Source organism: Pteropus vampyrus, unplaced genomic scaffold (genome assembly GCF_000151845.1).
Source record: "Pteropus vampyrus isolate Shadow unplaced genomic scaffold, Pvam_2.0 Scaffold42, whole genome shotgun sequence".
NCBI classification, from domain to species: domain Eukaryota; kingdom Metazoa; phylum Chordata; class Mammalia; order Chiroptera; family Pteropodidae; genus Pteropus; species Pteropus vampyrus.
In genome coordinates, this window is record NW_011888823.1 from 3,317,237 (window position 1) to 3,334,565 (window position 17,329).

The 17,329-nt window shown below is 55.5% G+C and overlaps 2 protein-coding genes across 2 annotated transcripts in view; both read left to right on the top strand.

The window, feature by feature from the left end:
- The first annotated feature begins 6,402 nt into the window (after positions 1-6,402).
- On the top strand, positions 6,403-9,656 carry CRYBA2 (crystallin beta A2). Its single transcript, XM_011358572.1, has 5 exons — positions 6,403-6,425; positions 6,621-6,785; positions 7,565-7,706; positions 8,871-9,013; positions 9,448-9,656. The coding sequence occupies exons 2-5, from the start codon at positions 6,625-6,627 to the stop codon at positions 9,593-9,595; spliced, it is 594 nt and encodes a 197-aa protein (XP_011356874.1). The 5' UTR covers positions 6,403-6,425; positions 6,621-6,624; the 3' UTR covers positions 9,596-9,656.
- A 3,959-nt stretch (positions 9,657-13,615) lies between these two features.
- FEV (FEV, ETS transcription factor) overlaps positions 13,616-17,329 on the top strand; it is a 5,559-nt gene continuing 1,845 nt past the window's right edge. Inside the window, exons 1-3 of the mRNA XM_011358687.1 lie at positions 13,616-14,235; positions 14,970-15,044; positions 17,059-17,328. Of these exons, the coding sequence (XP_011356989.1) occupies positions 14,184-14,235; positions 14,970-15,044; positions 17,059-17,328 (397 nt within the window). The 5' untranslated portion in view covers positions 13,616-14,183. The remainder of the gene's footprint in view (positions 14,236-14,969; positions 15,045-17,058; position 17,329) is intronic.

The window sequence follows — 17,329 nt, forward strand, 5'->3', positions numbered from 1 at the left end:
GAAAGACAGAAGGACAGACAGAGGGTGCAGCGCAGAGGGGTATGAGAACCACAGAAGAACTTTCAGGGCCCAGAGAAACTGCAGACACCCTGTTCCCCAACCCTCCCCCACCCCCGCCCAACACACAAACACAGTGAAAGCAAGAGCTAGAGAGAGACCAGAGACAGAGGCAGAGACAACCTGAGAGAAACCAGAGGGACAGAGATATATACTTTGGAGAGATGGAGGGATTTAAAGACAGAAGGTCAGAGGTTGGGGTAACCAGAGGTGGAAGGCACAGTGTGTATGGAGGAAGAGGGAGGCTACGCGGAAATGGCCTCCACCCCACCCCACATTGGTAAGGGGAAGCTACCCCCAACAGGAGACGGAGGTGGCTTTCATGTGGACTGTGAATGGGACAGCCAGGACTGAAGGTAGAGGTGACAGGCTGTCTTGGGAGACCCATCTCTCCCCACTAAAGGGCAGAAGGTGAAGGACAAGATTCCAGCCTCTAGATCATGATCTGACTCCATCTCTCTCCCTTTCTCTCTTGGCCACAAATGGACAGACAGACAGCTATGGCAGCTGTCCTGCCCCACTCCCCACCTATTTATTGACTCTGGACCAGCCTTGGAACTTCTGGGTGTGGAGGCTGCTCAGGGCCTATGTGAGAGTGGGGCGACATGGGTGTGGAGGCATTGGGTGGGGGCTCATACCCAGGTGCTAATCCCCATCCAGCCAAGGCAGAACCAGAAGCTCACTGACCTTCTTGGAGATTAGTCCCCATGGCAACATCAGGGCAACTTGCCCCCTCACTCTGCCTCGGGGGGTGCGGGGGGAACAGAGGCCAGGCAAGGAGGGTAGGAAACTTTTTTGAGGCATCACAGGATCACAGAAGTCAGGACTGGGAGGCCCCTCCAGAACCAGCAGTTAGTTTACAGATACGAAACTGAGGCCCCAAGAGAGGGGGTGACCTGCCCGAGACCACCTATGGAGCCAGGAAAAGCACTGAGACCAAAAGTCCGATCTCCAGTTCCACTCTCAAGCGTCCTTTCCAGGATAGCAGAGGCCTGCACAAGAACAAAGGATTTGGGGATACTGCTCTCGGACCCTCCCAACCCTCCCAAACCGAAATCCTGAGCAGAGTGGCTGGATTGGGGTGAAACGGGAAGCCTGGCCATACTGAGTGGAGGCTGGCAGCCGTAAGCAAGTTTGGGAAGGGGGAGGCAGATCCCAGAGTTATGCTTGCTGTCCTGACTCCTCCCCTGACCCCAGCCCCAGCGGGTGGGCAGAGCCATGCAGCAAAACCAGTTATAACCACAACCATACAACAGTAATGGCTCAAATTTATTGGGCGTGTATAGCCGAACAGTTCTATGTTTTACATTTAAATCTTCACAACAGTTTTAAGACTATTATTCCCATTTTACAGAGGGAAAAACTGAGAAGTAGAGTGCAAGTTCATCTAACTTGCAAGCAGTAGCGCTTGGATTTGAACTCAGGCAGCAGCGTAACTCCAGAACCCTCACTCTTCAGCATCTGTATGATCCTGGGTGGGTGACTAAGACAGTCTTCTCTAGGTGATCGTGGAGTGGGATGTGTGCATGTGAAAGCCCATACTCATGTGTGACTCCAACGCCCAGTACAATGTCTGGCACATAATACATCTTATTAAATATTTGAGGAATAGGTAAGCGAATAAATGTCTACTCATCAATGAGTCTGACTTTAAAGTGCCTGTTGCACCCTAAGAGACCGTTCGCATGTGATGCATGTGGGACCCGCCTATGTGCCTGCGGTGAACATGTGTATGCATGTGCCCTCTCCCTGTCGCTCTGCGTGAGCCAGTGGCTTTGTGTGAGCCGGTGGTGGTGAAAGCTGCCTCCCTTCTCCTTGGATGGTGGCCAGTTCTCCATCCCCACTGAGGGGCAGAGAAGAGGGGCTCTGTTTATAGCTGACAGGACAGTGGGTCTGTGTGGGTAGGGCTCCCACCCCCTCAGGACTTACCTCTTTGGGGCCCAGCTGTCCCACCCTGCCTGAGCTGAGCCGGTATCTCACCCGTGTTATCTCTGTCTCCCAGGAGACCAGACCTCACAGCCCCAGGGAAAGTGCTCATCTGCCTGTTCCTGGCTCCAGACCTGGAGTGGGGGCGGGGAGTGGGGGAGCAGAGGAGCCAGGCTGCAAAGGAGGGGCTGGTGATGGCACCAGGGTGCAGGAGGGCACCATTCACAGAATTTGCATCTTCAGTCACCAAAGCCCTGGCTGATTTCCCAGTGAAATGAGGGGTAAGGGGTGGAGTAGGACAGCTTGAGGAGAGGTCATGGGCCACCAGGCACCGCCTGCCCGGCCGCACTAATAAGTCAGGCCTTTCATGGGAAAGGGCTCTACATGAGGGAGACGTCACTTCTCTGGGGATACTCAGGACCTTTACCTGGGATTGGGACCTGGATGAGAGCCTAGGATTGGGTTTGAGGTTTTATCAGATTTACATGTCCCCATATGAGATGGGGGTCTGAATGGGATCTATAGGAAACAGGACTGGGTCTCAGGGTTTCTCTGTGGGATCTTAAGGTGCCTTATGGGATGGACATTTTGGTAGAATCATGGGAGAAGGGAAGTGGTCCTGAGGATTTCTCTGTGGAACCAAAGGTCCCTATATGAGATCAAAGACTGCATGGGGTGGGGGTGGGGTTCTTTGAGGGTGATGGGATCTCTATGAGATCTTAAGGTCTCTTGGAAGTGTAGATCTAGGGACAGTGTTTTTTGTTTGTTTGTTTTTTGTCTACCCAGTTCCCCCCTCCACATCTTTCCAAAGGCTGAGGCTATGGATGTGGAGGAGGTAGGGGTGAGGGTGCTGAGCTGGCAAACAAAGCCACCTGTGCATCCATCCTTCAGGAAGCTCAGAGTGCAACTGATCTAGGAAAACAAACAGGACCAGCTGCTGGGGGGTGGGAGAGGGTTAGGAGGAGGTTGGGTGAAGGGAGGCAGTGGGGCTGGAGCTGGACCAGCCTGGTGGAGAAACTAAACTGGGGGTAGGTCCATAGTACAGTAAAAGGACAGAAGCCCAGAGTCCCATTCTGGCATACCAGGCATCCCCCCACCCCTGACAGCCTCTTCCTTGTCCCTTCCCCTCAGTGGCCCATTCTTCCCTTTCTTGTGACTTTGAGGCCCAGAACCAGGGAGGGATCTGGGGGGATGGGGGAGAGCCTGAGAGAAGTCTAGAGGTCTTCTGGGGAAGTGGCTATTGGGATTGCTGGGGCACCCATTTCTGAAAGATCTGGTGCAGACAGCTAGAACTAAAAGCCATGAACTGCAGGGTGGGGGTGGTGGGACCTACACACCATTTTCCTGATGAGGGAACAGATACAGGGGAGGGGAGTGGCTGGCTAGGGCCACACAGCTGCATAGTGCAGAGCCAAGATCAGATCTTAGGAGCACTGGCCCTTCTAACACATTGGGTCTCCACTCCAAATCCCAGTCCGACTCCTAATTCTAACTTGGATCTCAGCTGTACCTCCCACCACTTCCCCCCAAGCTTTTGGAAACTAACTCTCTCTCTCTCTCTCTTCCCCGCACCACCCCCCCCCCCGCCCCCTGCGGAACACAGTCTTCTGACCAACACCTAGACTTGAAACGGCCCTTCCAGGTGGAGCCCCGACCTCAGGATCATGCCAAACTCATGCCTGAGCTCCCTCAAACACATCGTCCAGCCTCTGACAGGCACTCCGCTGCCAGGGGCCCGCGTCACGGACCAGCGCAGACGCACAGCCTGACGCACTCGCCACCCGAGCTCGCCGCCCCTCCTGACCTCAGCCTCTCATCAACTCCGGTTTCCACCCGCCACACCGCGCCATCTTTCTACCCAGCGCGGCCCGCCCGCGCCTCCTGGTGGCCGAACCCAGAATTGCCCGACAGAGATGGGGAAGGGCGTGAAGAAAAGATTGGGTTCCTCACCTCTTACCGCTGCCATAGCCCCGACTTGAGAAACCAAGGCCCAGGGCCGGGACACAAAGAGTCCAGGACCGGCCCTTGCCTCCCTCGATAGTTTGTATTTCCCCCTTACGGTGTGGGGGAAATTACAGTTTATTTGTGTCTCTCCATACCTCCTCTAGGATAGGGAGTCAGGGGACTGGGTATGGTTCTAACGCATTCTCAAACCTGGTTGTGGTCGTCCCTGCCCTGATTCAAATTCTCCTAACTTGGACTTTACTCCCCATGTTCTAGGGCCCTGTATTCTTGCATTCACCTTCACATACATTGTGATCCTCAAGGGCAATTCCTCACCAGCAAAAAGAGAGCCACGGGAGACTCTGGCTGCCCCTCCCCCTCCACCTGTTCCGGGCACCCCAGAACTTCAGAGGTGGGCAGGTTAGTAGGATGGGCAAACCATGACCCCTACACGCTCATTGTAGAATTTCCTATATAGCTCTTCCCCTATGGACATTTGACCCAACCTGACCACCTTGTTCGCTCACTTATTCAAGTCTTACTGAGCACCTGCTATGTGTCCACCACTGTGCTAGGTCTGAGAATAGCGAGACTGACACAGCCCCGTCCCTTTAATGGAGCTTACATCTAGTATAAAAGGAAACACTCAGCACACCATAAACATAAGACGAAAAAGATAAGTTTATAGAGTGATAAACACTAGAAAGAAAACAGGGTGATGTGATAGACAGTGAAGGCAGGAACAGGGTCACCCAGGAAGTAACAAAGGCCAGCCACGCCAAGATCTTGTAACTAAGAGGCTCCAGGTAATGAGAACATCAAATGGGAATGCTCAGAGGTAGGAACGAACTTGGCAGTGGGAGAAAGAATTGAAGGCCAGCAAGGCTAGACTTCTGGGAGCGGGGGTGCCTGATCTGGCCTGTGAGCCTTTTTAGTCACAGGAGTTCAGGTGGCAAGAGCACTGGCTTTGGAATGAAAAGGTCTAAATTTTAATCTTGCTCTGACACTGATTTCCAATGTGAATTTGGATAAGACCCTGTACCTCCTCGAGCCTCAGTTTCCACGTCTGTGTACCCAAACTTACCTCACTGGACTGTTGTCGGGTCTATGAGGAAAGCACTTGGCTCACGGGAACAACAAAATATTAGTTCCCTTTCATTCACCCCTCGACTTCAGCTGGAATACTTACCTCTTCCATGAAGGAAAATTCGCAATATTGCCAGAAGCCTTTGTGCCTCATTGACAGTCGTGTAGTTAGGAAATTCTGCTGCAAATTGTGAGGAAATGTCCTCCGTGGAACCTCCCTTGGGTTCCTAAACCTTTTCTCTCCTTTCCTCCTCCCCTTCTCCAGACACTTACCCCAACCACATGGCACTGGGATTGGGGGCAAGGGCCTAGAACCTACAGTCAAAACAGAAGCCAGGTTCAGGTTCACATCTCAGCTGGGCCACCTCTTTGATCACTTTCCGGAACCCGTCGGGGGCCGCCGCTTATTCTGTGAAATGCAGGGCAGTAACACTGCCTACCTCACCGAGCTGGGGCGAGAATTAGCTCAGATCACGCGTGCGTAAAAGCTCTGAGCATTGTGCCTGGCCTGAACTAGGCGCTCAGTGATCATCTGCTAGCTCTCAGATAGAGGTCGGGACCGGATCCCCCAGACCCCTGGACCTCTAGCTGCTGGCAGCTTCGCAGTTCCGACAGCTCTAAGGTTGAAACATTCTTCCTACCTACCCCAGTGAGCCACTTCCTTCGTTACTATTATTCCTAAACGCTTTGTAAATCCACGCCCTCCCTTGGGCAGTTCATGTTTCCCACGCTCAGCGCCGCCTTGCGGCGAATCTTGATCATCGCCTCTTCTTGGCCCCTGCGCGCGAGAAAACTCCAGGAACGCGGTGCGGGATCTGGGAACTCAGGTTTAGAAGGAAAAGGGCTGTAATGGATCCTCCAAGGAAGAGTACTGAAGAATGTGAGAAAAGTCGCTTGAAGGAGCCTTGCCTATGTCTGCCCTAGCGTCGCCCAAAAGAGAGGCCTCGACCTAGGGCTGAAGAAGAGGTAGAATTTAGATGTTGCAAAGAACTTCCATGCCCGGAGTCCCAAACGCGCAGTTTTAGCGGGGGACGCAAAGCAGTTTGGTACCTCTATCCCTGAGGATCTGGGCCAGGGAGGGCACGCTCTGCTCCGAGGTCGGTTGCGCCTTGCCTGGCTCAGGTCCCCCCCAAAAGCAAAAGCAGAGTCAGCTTCGGTGGCAGCGGGAGCAGAACTTGTGCCTCAGCACTTTCTATTGTGATCCCCGAGGGCTGGGGCCAGATCCACGGCTTCGCGAAAAGCCTCGGCTCCCCAGGGGACACCGGGCTGACCGCAGACTGCCCGCTGACTCAGCTCTCCCCACCTCGGCGGGAGAGGGTGCGGGGAGGGAGGGGAGGCTGGGTATAAAGCCCTGCACGCCCGGTCCGCGCGCAGCCTTTCTGTTTTCCGTCAGTACCGCGCTCACCCACCCGGTGAATACTCGGTGCTGGGGCAGGGTCTTTTCTGGGCAGGGAGGGCGAGATGAGGGATAGCCACTAGCAAGCCCGGGCCCAAGCCAGCCCAGGTCCTGCCCCGGGTCCCCCATCCCCTCTCCGGGTTGGGCGGGCCTGGGCCGGGGAGAGGGCTCGCGAGACGCTGAGCACTTGGTCCCGTCCTTCTTGCCGCAGCGGCATGAGCAGCGCCCCCGCGCCGGGCCCGGCGCCCGCCTGCCTCACGCTCTGGGACGAGGAGGACTTCCAGGGCCGTCGCTGCCGGCTGCTGAGTGACTGCGCGAACATCTGCGAGCGCGGAGGCCTGCGCAGGGTGCGCTCTGTCAAGGTGGAAAACGGCGCGTGAGTGATCGCCTGGGCGCGGCTGGGCTGAGTTGGGGTCTCGGGGGGTACCCTGGCCCAAGCTCTGAGCCTGGGCCTCAGCTCTCAGCAGCCCTCCGCTTCCCAACTGTAAGCCCTGCCTGAGAGAGACCTGCCAACATGGGAAACCCCTTGGCCTCCCCCAAACTCCCCACCCGTCGCAAGACAAATCATAAGAGTGTATCCTCGTGTGACCTAAAGGAATAAAGGCAGGAAGCGGCCCTTTGCGGCGATGGGGGGCAGGCTGTGGGACCAGCTTGACCCCTGCGGGGTTCCCAGCATAGTTACGTCTTCTCCAAAGTTTTTCTTATGAAGTTAAAGGGCTCTGAGCTTTGTCTACCAAAAGAAACCAAAATCTCCTCCGATAGCCCCAGCCTAGTCTCCTAGAGCCTGTGGCCCCTGCAATGACAGGTTTTTGCTGTCACAGGTTACCAACGCAGGTTGGGGGGTTCCTACTTTTTTGCAGGCATCTAAATCCTTGATGTAGGAGCGCTTCGTTGGGTGATCTTTGTAAGCTGGAAAATTCCATCCCATTTAGGGGCACTGGGCTGGAAGCCTGGACCCCTCAAACAGCAGTTTGTTTAGGGTCTTTAGCCTCTAGAAGGGCAGGATTGTAATGTGATGGGTATGTCAAGAAAAGGGCCTGAGGTTAGAAAAAAAGATTGGTTTCTCAGTCTTTTCAATCACAGCAAGAAAGGGGGACGAGGAGAAAGGAATGCAGTTGGGGCAGATGCCTCCCAGCTTCCCGTATCTTTCCCCAGTTGGGTGGCCTATGAGTACCCCGACTTCCAGGGACAGCAATTCATTCTGGAGAAGGGTGACTATCCTCGCTGGAGCGCCTGGAGTGGCAGTGGCGGCCACCACAGTGACCAGCTGCTCTCCTTCCGGCCAGTGCTCTGTGCGGTGAGCATCCCCACCCACCCCTGCCCCCTTTGCTTCCTAGTTCCAAGTCCTGGCCTCATCATGACACTTTGGAAAGGCCATCTACTCACTGCACGGGGGTGTGTAAACAACTCTTAGGTGGGTAGTAGTGGCATTAATTCCCAGAACCGGAGAGATCTCTGTAAGTTTGGAATGTGGGCCTAAGCCAGGAGCCGGAGATCAGCACCACGGACAGCACCGAGATCCTGCCAGCCTTGCGCAGGCATGGGGTTCCTCACATCCAGTTGTTGGCAAGTGTGAGCAAATGCCTCTGTCATCACACATCCCTGTGAGATCTGGGCGACTGCTGCTAACCTCATACACTGCTGTGGAAATGGGCTCAGAGGGGCAAAGTGACTTGTCCCAAGTCATAAGGGTTAACATGAAGATGAGATTAGGACTCAGTCCAGGGATCAAGGCTGAAAAGGTGTCAGTCTGTGTGTGTGTGTGTTGGGAGGGTGATAGTTATAAAGTAAATACACTAAAGGGGAGCATCTTACTTCCCATTTGTGTTGACTTAGGTACCACTTAGGTAGCATACTGGTGAGGCCTGGTGCTGAGGGGTGGAAGGCAGAGAACAGGTGTTGACTCAGTCCAGCTTCTCCATTCCAGGAGGCCAAAGAGTCCTGCAGGGGGAAGGACATGGGACTATGGATACCCAGAAACAACCAACACTGAGGCCCTGTCCTGTCTGTTCTAACCCTGCCATCCGACATCCCTTAGCTGGGCCCTCCCCTGTGAGGGACTGCTCAGGGTGCCGGGCAGGGGATTGGGTAGTTAATAAAGCCCTTAGAAAAACTGTTTTGGTTAGTGGACCATATTTCTCTTAAGACTTCTGATTTTCCTCCTGAAAAACAGGTCAATGTCACAGGATGATTTCTAGCCCTGACCTGGAAGTGTCTCTGGGACACCCCTCCCCAGTCTCACCACCTCAACCCAAAGCCATAGAAGGGACCAGGCTAGGGATCTCTTAGCATCTCAGCTTCCTAGGATTTTGGGAAGCTAATGGAATAAACCCTGAGAGTGCTTATGGAGCCTAAGTATCTGCACAACTTGTGTTGGGCAGCAGAGTAGGAGGAGTGGGGCTGAGAATGTATTCATTAATACCACTTTGGAGGGCCTGACCCCTATCTTCCTGTGTCTCAGAACCACAGTGACAGCCGTGTGACACTGTTTGAGGGGGACAACTTCCAGGGCTGCAAGTTTGAACTCAGTGATGACTACCCATCCCTGCCCTCCATGGGTTGGACCAGCAAGGATGTGGGTTCCCTCAAAGTCAGCTCTGGAGCGTGAGTCCTGGAACTGGAACAGGGGAGATGAGAAGAACAAGGAGGCAATGGGCCCAGGGAGAAGGGTGGGGAAAGGGGATTGGAGTGCTAAGAAACATGGTAAAGAGAGGTGCTGGGGCCTGGTGGACAGAGGAAAGTGAGATGGTGGAGACAGACTGGAAAAGAGGGACCAGGTCAAAGGAGAACAGGAGTCGGGAGAACAATATGGGACTAGAGGAAGGGATTGAAACCATGGAAGAAGAGGCAGTGGGAGATGGGAATAGGAGAGAGACAAGATGAGAAAGGCATGGAGCAGTGGGCAGGGCAGGGAGAGAAACTGTAGCAATGGTTTTGGAGCTGGCGGTTGGGGCTACGAACGAGGAAGAGGATTGCTAATGGAAGACATCATTGCGGGGTAGAGCCTCCTTACCACCCCTGTGCCCTCACTCATCTAGGTGGGTGGCCTACCAGTACCCAGGTTACCGGGGCTACCAGTACATATTGGAGCACGACCGGCATGGAGGGGAGTTCCGTACCTACAGTGAATATGGCACGCAGGCCCACACCGGGCAATTGCAGTCCATTCGGAGAGTCCAGCAATAAACTCCATGGCCCCAGCACCTCCCATGAGGACCCTCAATAAAGGCTCCTGAACCTGTCTGCCCTTCTTGCCTCTTTCGTGGTTTCTTGTTTTGTGATCTCCCTTCTCATTCTCCTGAGGGTCCTTCTCTGCCAACCTGAGGGTCCTTCTCTGCCAACCTGACCTTCCCTTCAGGCTCCAAGACCTGTGATTATGGAGCATAAACTGGCTTAGGATGTGTATGACTAAACTCTAACAGGGCTGACAAGAAACTGACAAGAACCTTGGGCATCCTGTTAATTACAATCAGTTCCACACTGCTCCTTGGTAAAGGCCTATCAGATGGGGCTAGGGATGCTGCTGGCTCAGATGGCACCTTTGCTCATTCTCTGGTTGGGGTGCGCACAGCCACACAGCAGGGCTCAAAGTTAAATATCAATCTGCACACACCCCCTGGGCCAGGCACCATCATGTAGGCTAGGGCCTCCTTAGCTCGATGCAGGAGATCTGTTGTGTTCCTTTCTAGCCTCTAGGGCATTTCCAGCCTTTATTGTCACCCTGGGTCTCTCTCCATCTTTGGAAAACCTGCACCCCTTTCTGAGCTTTATACAATCTCTGCTTTACGGAAGAGCAAATATGTGAGAGGAGGAATTAGTGGGAGGTTCCTCTATCTCCCAGGGCCTTCTAAGGGGGAAGACTTCCTCTCTCTGAGCAGAACCTCCAGACCCTTTGTCTAAATAATAACAATCCCTTACATGGTTTGGGCTCCAGCAAGTACAAAGCATTCTCATACCCTCATTCTTAGCTATTCCAAACAACCCCCTCTTCATTCGTCCTCTCCCTCCCCACTCTTTAGAGAACTTATGAGCTGGAGAGGCTACCTCTTAGCCCTGGACCGCAGTGAGCCTGGTTCTGTGGCAGGTGACAGAAGCGCGCAGATATGGTGGGGCTGAGTGAGACAGCAGCCATCAGAGTCCTTGTCACCAGTGTAATTTCTTCTCAGTTCCCTCTTTTGCCCAGTTAATGATACCCTCAGTCCCATATAGGCAGGGACTCCAAGGTCCTGGGGACTCCCCTTATCTTGTTTGTGTTTTTAAGCCCCTAGTGGACCTATTAATGGTATGGTAAGGAGTGGCCTAGATCATTGCCCCAGCTCAGGGGAGGCAGGGTAATGTTGGAGGACAGTCAGACTTGGACCTGGAAGTCCCCAGGGGTGCAAAGTCAGGCATCTGCTCCAGGAAAGAGCCCTGGACAAGAAGTAGAACGCCTGAGACCCTATCACATAGTACCTCTGAACCTCAATTCCTTCTATTGTGAATTGGGGTTACTGATCCCTGACTTGTCTGTGTCACAGAGATGTTGTGAGGATTCAATGAAAAACTCCTGAAAAGGCTTGTGGTGTTATGGAAAAGTACTGGGCAGTCATCTAGGATGCTCCTTCCTCTGCCTCCCCCCATGGATCTCAGGGTTCAGTTGGGAAACCAAGGGACAGAGCTTTAGGAGGGGTATGAATTCTGCTTTGTACCTAGGTGGGGTCTAGAGTCCACGGCCACTGTTGCAGTTGATCCTGTTAACACATTCCATGCTTCATCTATTTCAATAGTGAAGAAACTGGAGCTCTTTTGAGAGGGAGAAGCCTCAATAAGGTTATCCACTTAATTGGTGACAAAGCCAGGACATGAACACAGGACTCCTGACCCCAAATCCAGGCTGTTAAGTGGAGGCTGACCTAAGGTGTCAACAGAGCCCCCAAACCTTTTTGGGCCCCAGAGGAGCCTGGGGTTCCTGCCTGGTCACAGGCTCCTAATTTTTTCCTTGGGGTATGGCAATAATAACAGCTAAATGTATAGAGCCTTGTCCGATCACTCAGCATATGTCGTATAAGCCTTAACATTCTATATGATAAATACTGTAAACCTGACTTTACAGATGAAGAGACAGAGATTATGTAACTTCTACAAAAGCCACACAACTAGGAAATGGGGGACCCAGAGTTGAATCCAGACAAACTGGCCTCAGAGCCCAGCAGCCCCTCTCCCCACTCCCCGTTTTGGGGGACAGACAATGGGTGAAGGGAATCTCATCTCCACCACTAAGAGGGTCTATGGCTGCTGGAAAACATCAGCAAGATGGCTTCGGGAACTGACAATGTGACCCTAAACAGGGCCCTCTCCCACCGGTACAACCAGGGATTTGGTGGAGCTAATATTTGTAGTAGCCTTTGCAGGCATGGACCTTCTAGATTTTCTCAGATCCAGGGGTCCCACTCTGCTCCCCACACTGGCAACTAAAAGGGAGCGGGGTGCACGGAGGCCCTACTGGGCCTGAGTGTTTTCACCTTCCCATCTTCTTCCCATGCCAGGCAGGTTGATGGTCTGCAGAGCCCTGTGGTACCTGCTCCCTGCCTGGGACTTGCCCACTGGCTGCACTCAGCCAAAGACCAAAGGGAACGGGAGGAAGGCGATTTCTTTCTGGTGCAATCAAGACCCAGGTGGTGTTGGGGAACAACTCTTCCTGAAGCTCACATAGGTCTTTAGCACTTGAGTCTTCAGTAAGATATGGGCTCAGAGCCTGAGATGTTGATCCTTCACCAGTTCACAGCTGGGATGTCTGGATAGACCCCCCACTCTGAGAGCCTCTCCTTTCTGTCTCGGCCTTCCAGTAAGAACATTAAGTGGGTGAACCTTGCTGCCTCCCCACTCTCCCAGCTCTGACCTGCTTCTTGTTTTCTATCTGAGGAAGGCAGGGAAGAGAGAGAGATTGGAACTTGTCATACCCTCAAGGCCCTCCTCTCCTGTGAAGCTCTGAATTTGGTCTCCAAGGGGCATCACAACCTCTCATTTTTGCTCCTACCATATTCCATGTCCACATCCTGCCCCTTGAGAATCCTCTAGGGTCCTGAGATTCCCCATTTTCCCTTAGGCTCTGCCTCCCACACTCCTCCATGGCTCCCTCAGACCTTTGCACCCTCCTCCAATAAAGACAAACACTCCAGCAGTTACGACAAATGAGGAAGAATTGAGAGACCTGTAGAATCCACTGAGTGAGACTTTCCAGCCATCCTCAGGCAGGCGCTCCTGGACCAGGGGTCCTGCAGTAAACTTGCCAACTCTAATCTATGTGCCCCGGAGTCCCGCCCGCGCGGGAGGCCGGAGGGTTCCAAGCAGCCTGGTAACTGGTAACTTCCTAGGCTCCAGCAGTAGGAGAGAAAGACCTTGAGATGATCCATTCTGACAGTAGCCGCCAAGTGCTACGTGGCTGCAGGTGGGCTCCTGGCCCAGAGCTAGTGTTTAGCTAGCATCCTTCCTTAGCAGCCTTTTCGGAGTCGGGAAACCCCACAGGCACCGAGAGACTCCAGGCCACCTGGGAACTACATCAGCTTTGCTAATACACAATCAGCATCTTTGCCCCCTTTTTGGAGCGGATTTCGGCCTCCACTCCCCCTGGGTTGGGGGCCTTGTACAGTACACAACCCTGTTTCAGTCCCTCTACTCCTATTAGAGCAAGGTGCCAATTTCAGCCTGGCTCAGGGATAACCAGGATGGGAATATTCGCCGAAGAAATGGAAGGGGGGTCATGAGCTTACTGTATACCACAGATTAGTGGGAACAGAAGAACGAGAAAAGGAGGCGAAGTAAAGTGATAGGACAGAGGGAGAGAGGAGGCAGGAGGGAAGATGGCAGTAGGAGAGACTTAGACAGGGGGACAAAGGACAACCCCCTAGAAGTTGTGGCGGAGACGCCCCAGCACTGCTCCAGAGGGCCGGGAGCCCTAGAAAGGCTTGAAGTGGGTGAAAGCAAGAGGCAGACAGGGAAGGAAATCGGGTCTCCAGGGAAGAGCAGAGAACGGGAGAGGAAGAGGAGGAGGGAGAGGGCTCCGGGGAGAGGGGGGCGGAGATGAAGGGAGCAACGGCTGCCCGGCCCGGGAGCGCAGCGACAGGCGAGAGGGAGGGAAGCGGAAATTTAAAAGTGAAGATGCAGATAACGCAGCCTGGAGACGGGAACCCGGGTGGGGGTGGGGGAAGGAAGGGGGAGGAAAGTGGAGCGGTGAGGGGGGCGAGAATGGGCGGGAAGAAGGGGCTGTGGCCCCGGGGGTCGGAGGTGGGGCCGGGTTCTCCGCCCCAACGATGTTTGCCGAGAGTCAGGGAGGCGGAAAAGAAACGCGCTCCCGACCCCTATCACAGCGCGAGGCCCAAGCCCATCCCCCGCTCGTCTCCCGGCTGCGGGGCGCGGGGGGCTGCCGGGTGCGCTTGGCTGCGGCGCCGCGCGTTGGAGACTTTATTGCGATGGGGCGATAAGAGGGGCGGGGGCGGGGTCCGGGGGGCTGAGGCGGCTGAGCTTTAATTAAAACGGAAATTGCGGCCCCTGCCCGCGCGGGGGGCCGGAGGGTTCCAAGCAGCCTGGTAACTGGGAGCTTTGCTCCAGGACCCCCTCCATCCCCCGCCATACCCGGGCAGCCCCCTCCCGCCAGGCCCTGCTGGACCTCGCGCCTCTTCTTCTCCCTGTCACCCGCGGTCGCCTCGGGCGGGGATCGGGTGCCCTGGAGCGCAAAGCCTGACGCGTCCCCCCTCTCGTACCCCCCCACCTCCCACCTCCCAGCCTCTTGGCGGCGATGAGACAGAGCGGAGCCTCCCAGCCCCTGCTGATCAACATGTACCTGCCAGGTACCAGGGACCAGCTGGGGGCTGGAGGCACCAGGACCAGGGCGGGAAGTCTGGGCTGGGGCATGGGAAACGGACACTGGGGTCCAGGGGAAGGGGCGCGGTCCAGAGACTCGGATTCCTGGAAGGACTGAGCAATCTAGGGCATTGGAGGACGTGAAAGGCAGATGGAGAGCTTTGGGGCTTTAGTGTGAGGTCTAGAGGACTCGAAGTGAGCAGAGCAGGAGCCTGGGAGGCAGAGGGCGCCCGCTCAGGGGCTGAAAGAGCCCGGAGGGGGAGCAGGGGTCTTCGGTGTAGTGGGGGACTCAGTACGCGTGCAGTGTCGGGAGGTTGCGGTCCGCCGGGCGTCGCCCCTGCGCCCTCGTGGCTCCTCACCTCCATGCTTCGATCGTTCCCACCGGCCCAGCCTTCCAGGCGCCCTCTTCTCTTCTCTTCTCGGTTGGGCTCCGTGCGCTCCGGCTCGGCTGACGCAGTCCCGGCTCGGCTTTATAAGGCTCCCGCCGGCCCGTTCGGAAAGCGGATTTCCTTTTTCCTGGACGCGTTTCCTGACTTGGGCGTTATGGAGGGGCTCCACGCGGCGCACGCCGGGGCCAGGCTCCGGGAGGAGGAGCCGGGCAGCTCGGGCCCCCAGCCTGACACCAGGAGCCAAGGCACCCTTTCTCAAGCCTTGACCCGGAGCCCTTTGGGTCAATCCTACAACGCCGCCTGAGACCGCCTGTTTTCTTCTGCTTCCACAGATCCCGTCGGAGACGGTCTCTTCAAGGAAGGGAAGAGCCCAGGGTGGGGGCCGTTGAGCCCTGCGGTACAAAAAGGTGAGCTGGCTGGCCAGACTGGGTGGGCAGGGGCGAGGACAGTGGGCGGGAGCCAGAGCACCCACCCAGGAAGGATGGGCGCCACCGCTTCCAGAACAGAGGATGCGTTGTGCACTACCAGGCTCTAGGAAGCAGAGGATCCCGACATGATTGTGGGGAGGTTGGGCGGAGGGCGGGGGCATTCAATGGCCTTGGGCTCCTGAATCTTTGGAGTCCCAGCTCTGACCTTGTAGACCAGGGCAGAGGGAGAGGATCCCCGCCCCCACTCACTCTTCTCTCACCGTGGGGGCAGAACTGAGACGCTTGGCATCCTTTCCCTTCTGGGAGCAGGAGTGAAAGGCCCTGGCACCACTGGGCAAAGGGACCCAGAGATTTACTCCCTGGCCACTCCAGGCCGTGTCACCACTAGTACTCGGGGCAGCGCCTACCTGCCTCACTGACCCACAGTAGCCAGGCTCTGCGGGCCAAGTCCACAGGGTCATTGCAGTTGATTCCCAGGTTCACAGCCAGCTCTCTGCTGGTGGCTAGATGATCCTTGGCTTTGACTTGTTGGTAGGAAGGTAGCCTGGCTAGCCTTCCAAGCAAAGCCTCCCCACGGTCCATCCCCCGACACACACAAAATACCCTATATCTCGCCGAGTTATAGTAACTGTAAAAACAAAATTGGCAACTGCTTTATTCAAAAGGGAATACGGCTCCCAATAGGAATTCGTTTCCAAGCCTCTGATGTCATGCATCAATGCCACTTGCACATTTTCACCCAAACCTTCCCTTGCTTCTGACCCTAAACCTCAACTCTCCCAACCTGGAGCCAGGTATCTCCTTGCCGGGCTTGTACGGAGGGGTGAGGGTTGAAATTGTGAAGGGCAGCACCTGGGTTCTGAGCAAGTCATTGAAAAAGCAAGAGAGGTTCACCAGACTCGATTTGAAGTAATAATCAGACAACTTCTAGGAAAATCCATTTTATTCTAAAAGAGGGGGGTGGATTGTATCCAAAAATGTTTTCCCATTTGTCTGATTGAGGCTCCAAGACAGGGGAGCAGGAGTTCTGGGGCGTCTTACTCTCTCATCATGCATATTTGGGGAAAACCTCCTTGCCGCTTCCAACAACTCCAGAATCTGGAGAGGGCAGAAGAGCCTGGAGATGGACCAAAGATGGGAGAAGGCAGGGAGCCAAGCACAGCCGCTTCCCGGCCTCAGACCCTCTCCTCAGAGCTGTGCATCTCCCCCTGGGGAAGTATGACATCTTCGCATGCCGGGAATCCCGCCTGTTCCGAAAAAGAGGCCGAACGCATTTAGTGCCAGCACAGCGCTCTGAGCACCAGCCCATGGCGGAGGTGGGGAGCTTTCAGAGGCTGCCCCTCCTCTCACGCCTAGGGGGCCACTGTCCTCATTCCTGTCGATGTGGTACCACAAGGATGCCGGCCATCACCTCTTTCCCACCTCAAGCTGCGGTGCAATCGTATGCCTTTGGGGGCTGGGCCTTGCAGTGGTGGGGGCGGTCCTGCTGCAAGCCTGCGCTTCTCTCTGGATCTCTGGATGTGATCCAGCTGGGATGTGGCAGTCCCACCACCTGGGCAGTCCACCCCTCCTGCGGTTGTGCAGGCTCTGCCCTGAATTAGGACTCCTGGCGGAGGTAACAGTAGGGGCCGATATCGGGTCCTTGCTCACCTCCGAGAGCCAATGTGTCTCGCCGCGCTACTGCCTCCATGCAGAGGAGGCGATGCTCCGCTCTATGCCCCCAGTTTTTACAAAGCCACGCGCCCGCGGGGCTGCGTCCTCCTAAGTGTGAGCCGTATTTTCATTGTGGAAAAGCGAGGTAATGGCTAGGACGGCTTTGCTGATCAGCCCCTCTCTGGCCAGACGCTCCAGCTGCGCCCAGCTACACAGCTGGGCTTATCCTTTCCCTCCCGAACACCGTTTTCCGCGGGCTGGATCTGTCTCCCGCCTCACCTCTTCCCCCACCTTCAGCCTCCCCCATGGAGCCTGTGGCTGACCGCCCCCCTCCCCACAGGCAGTGGGCAGATCCAGCTGTGGCAGTTTCTGCTGGAGCTGCTGGCGGACCGTGCCAACGTCGGCTGCATCGCGTGGGAGGGGGGCCACGGCGAGTTCAAGCTCACGGACCCAGACGAAGTGGCGCGGCGCTGGGGAGAGCGCAAGAGCAAGCCCAACATGAACTACGACAAGCTGAGCCGGGCACTGCGCTACTACTACGACAAGAACATCATGAGCAAGGTGCACGGCAAGCGCTACGCCTACCGCTTCGACTTCCAGGGCCTAGCGCA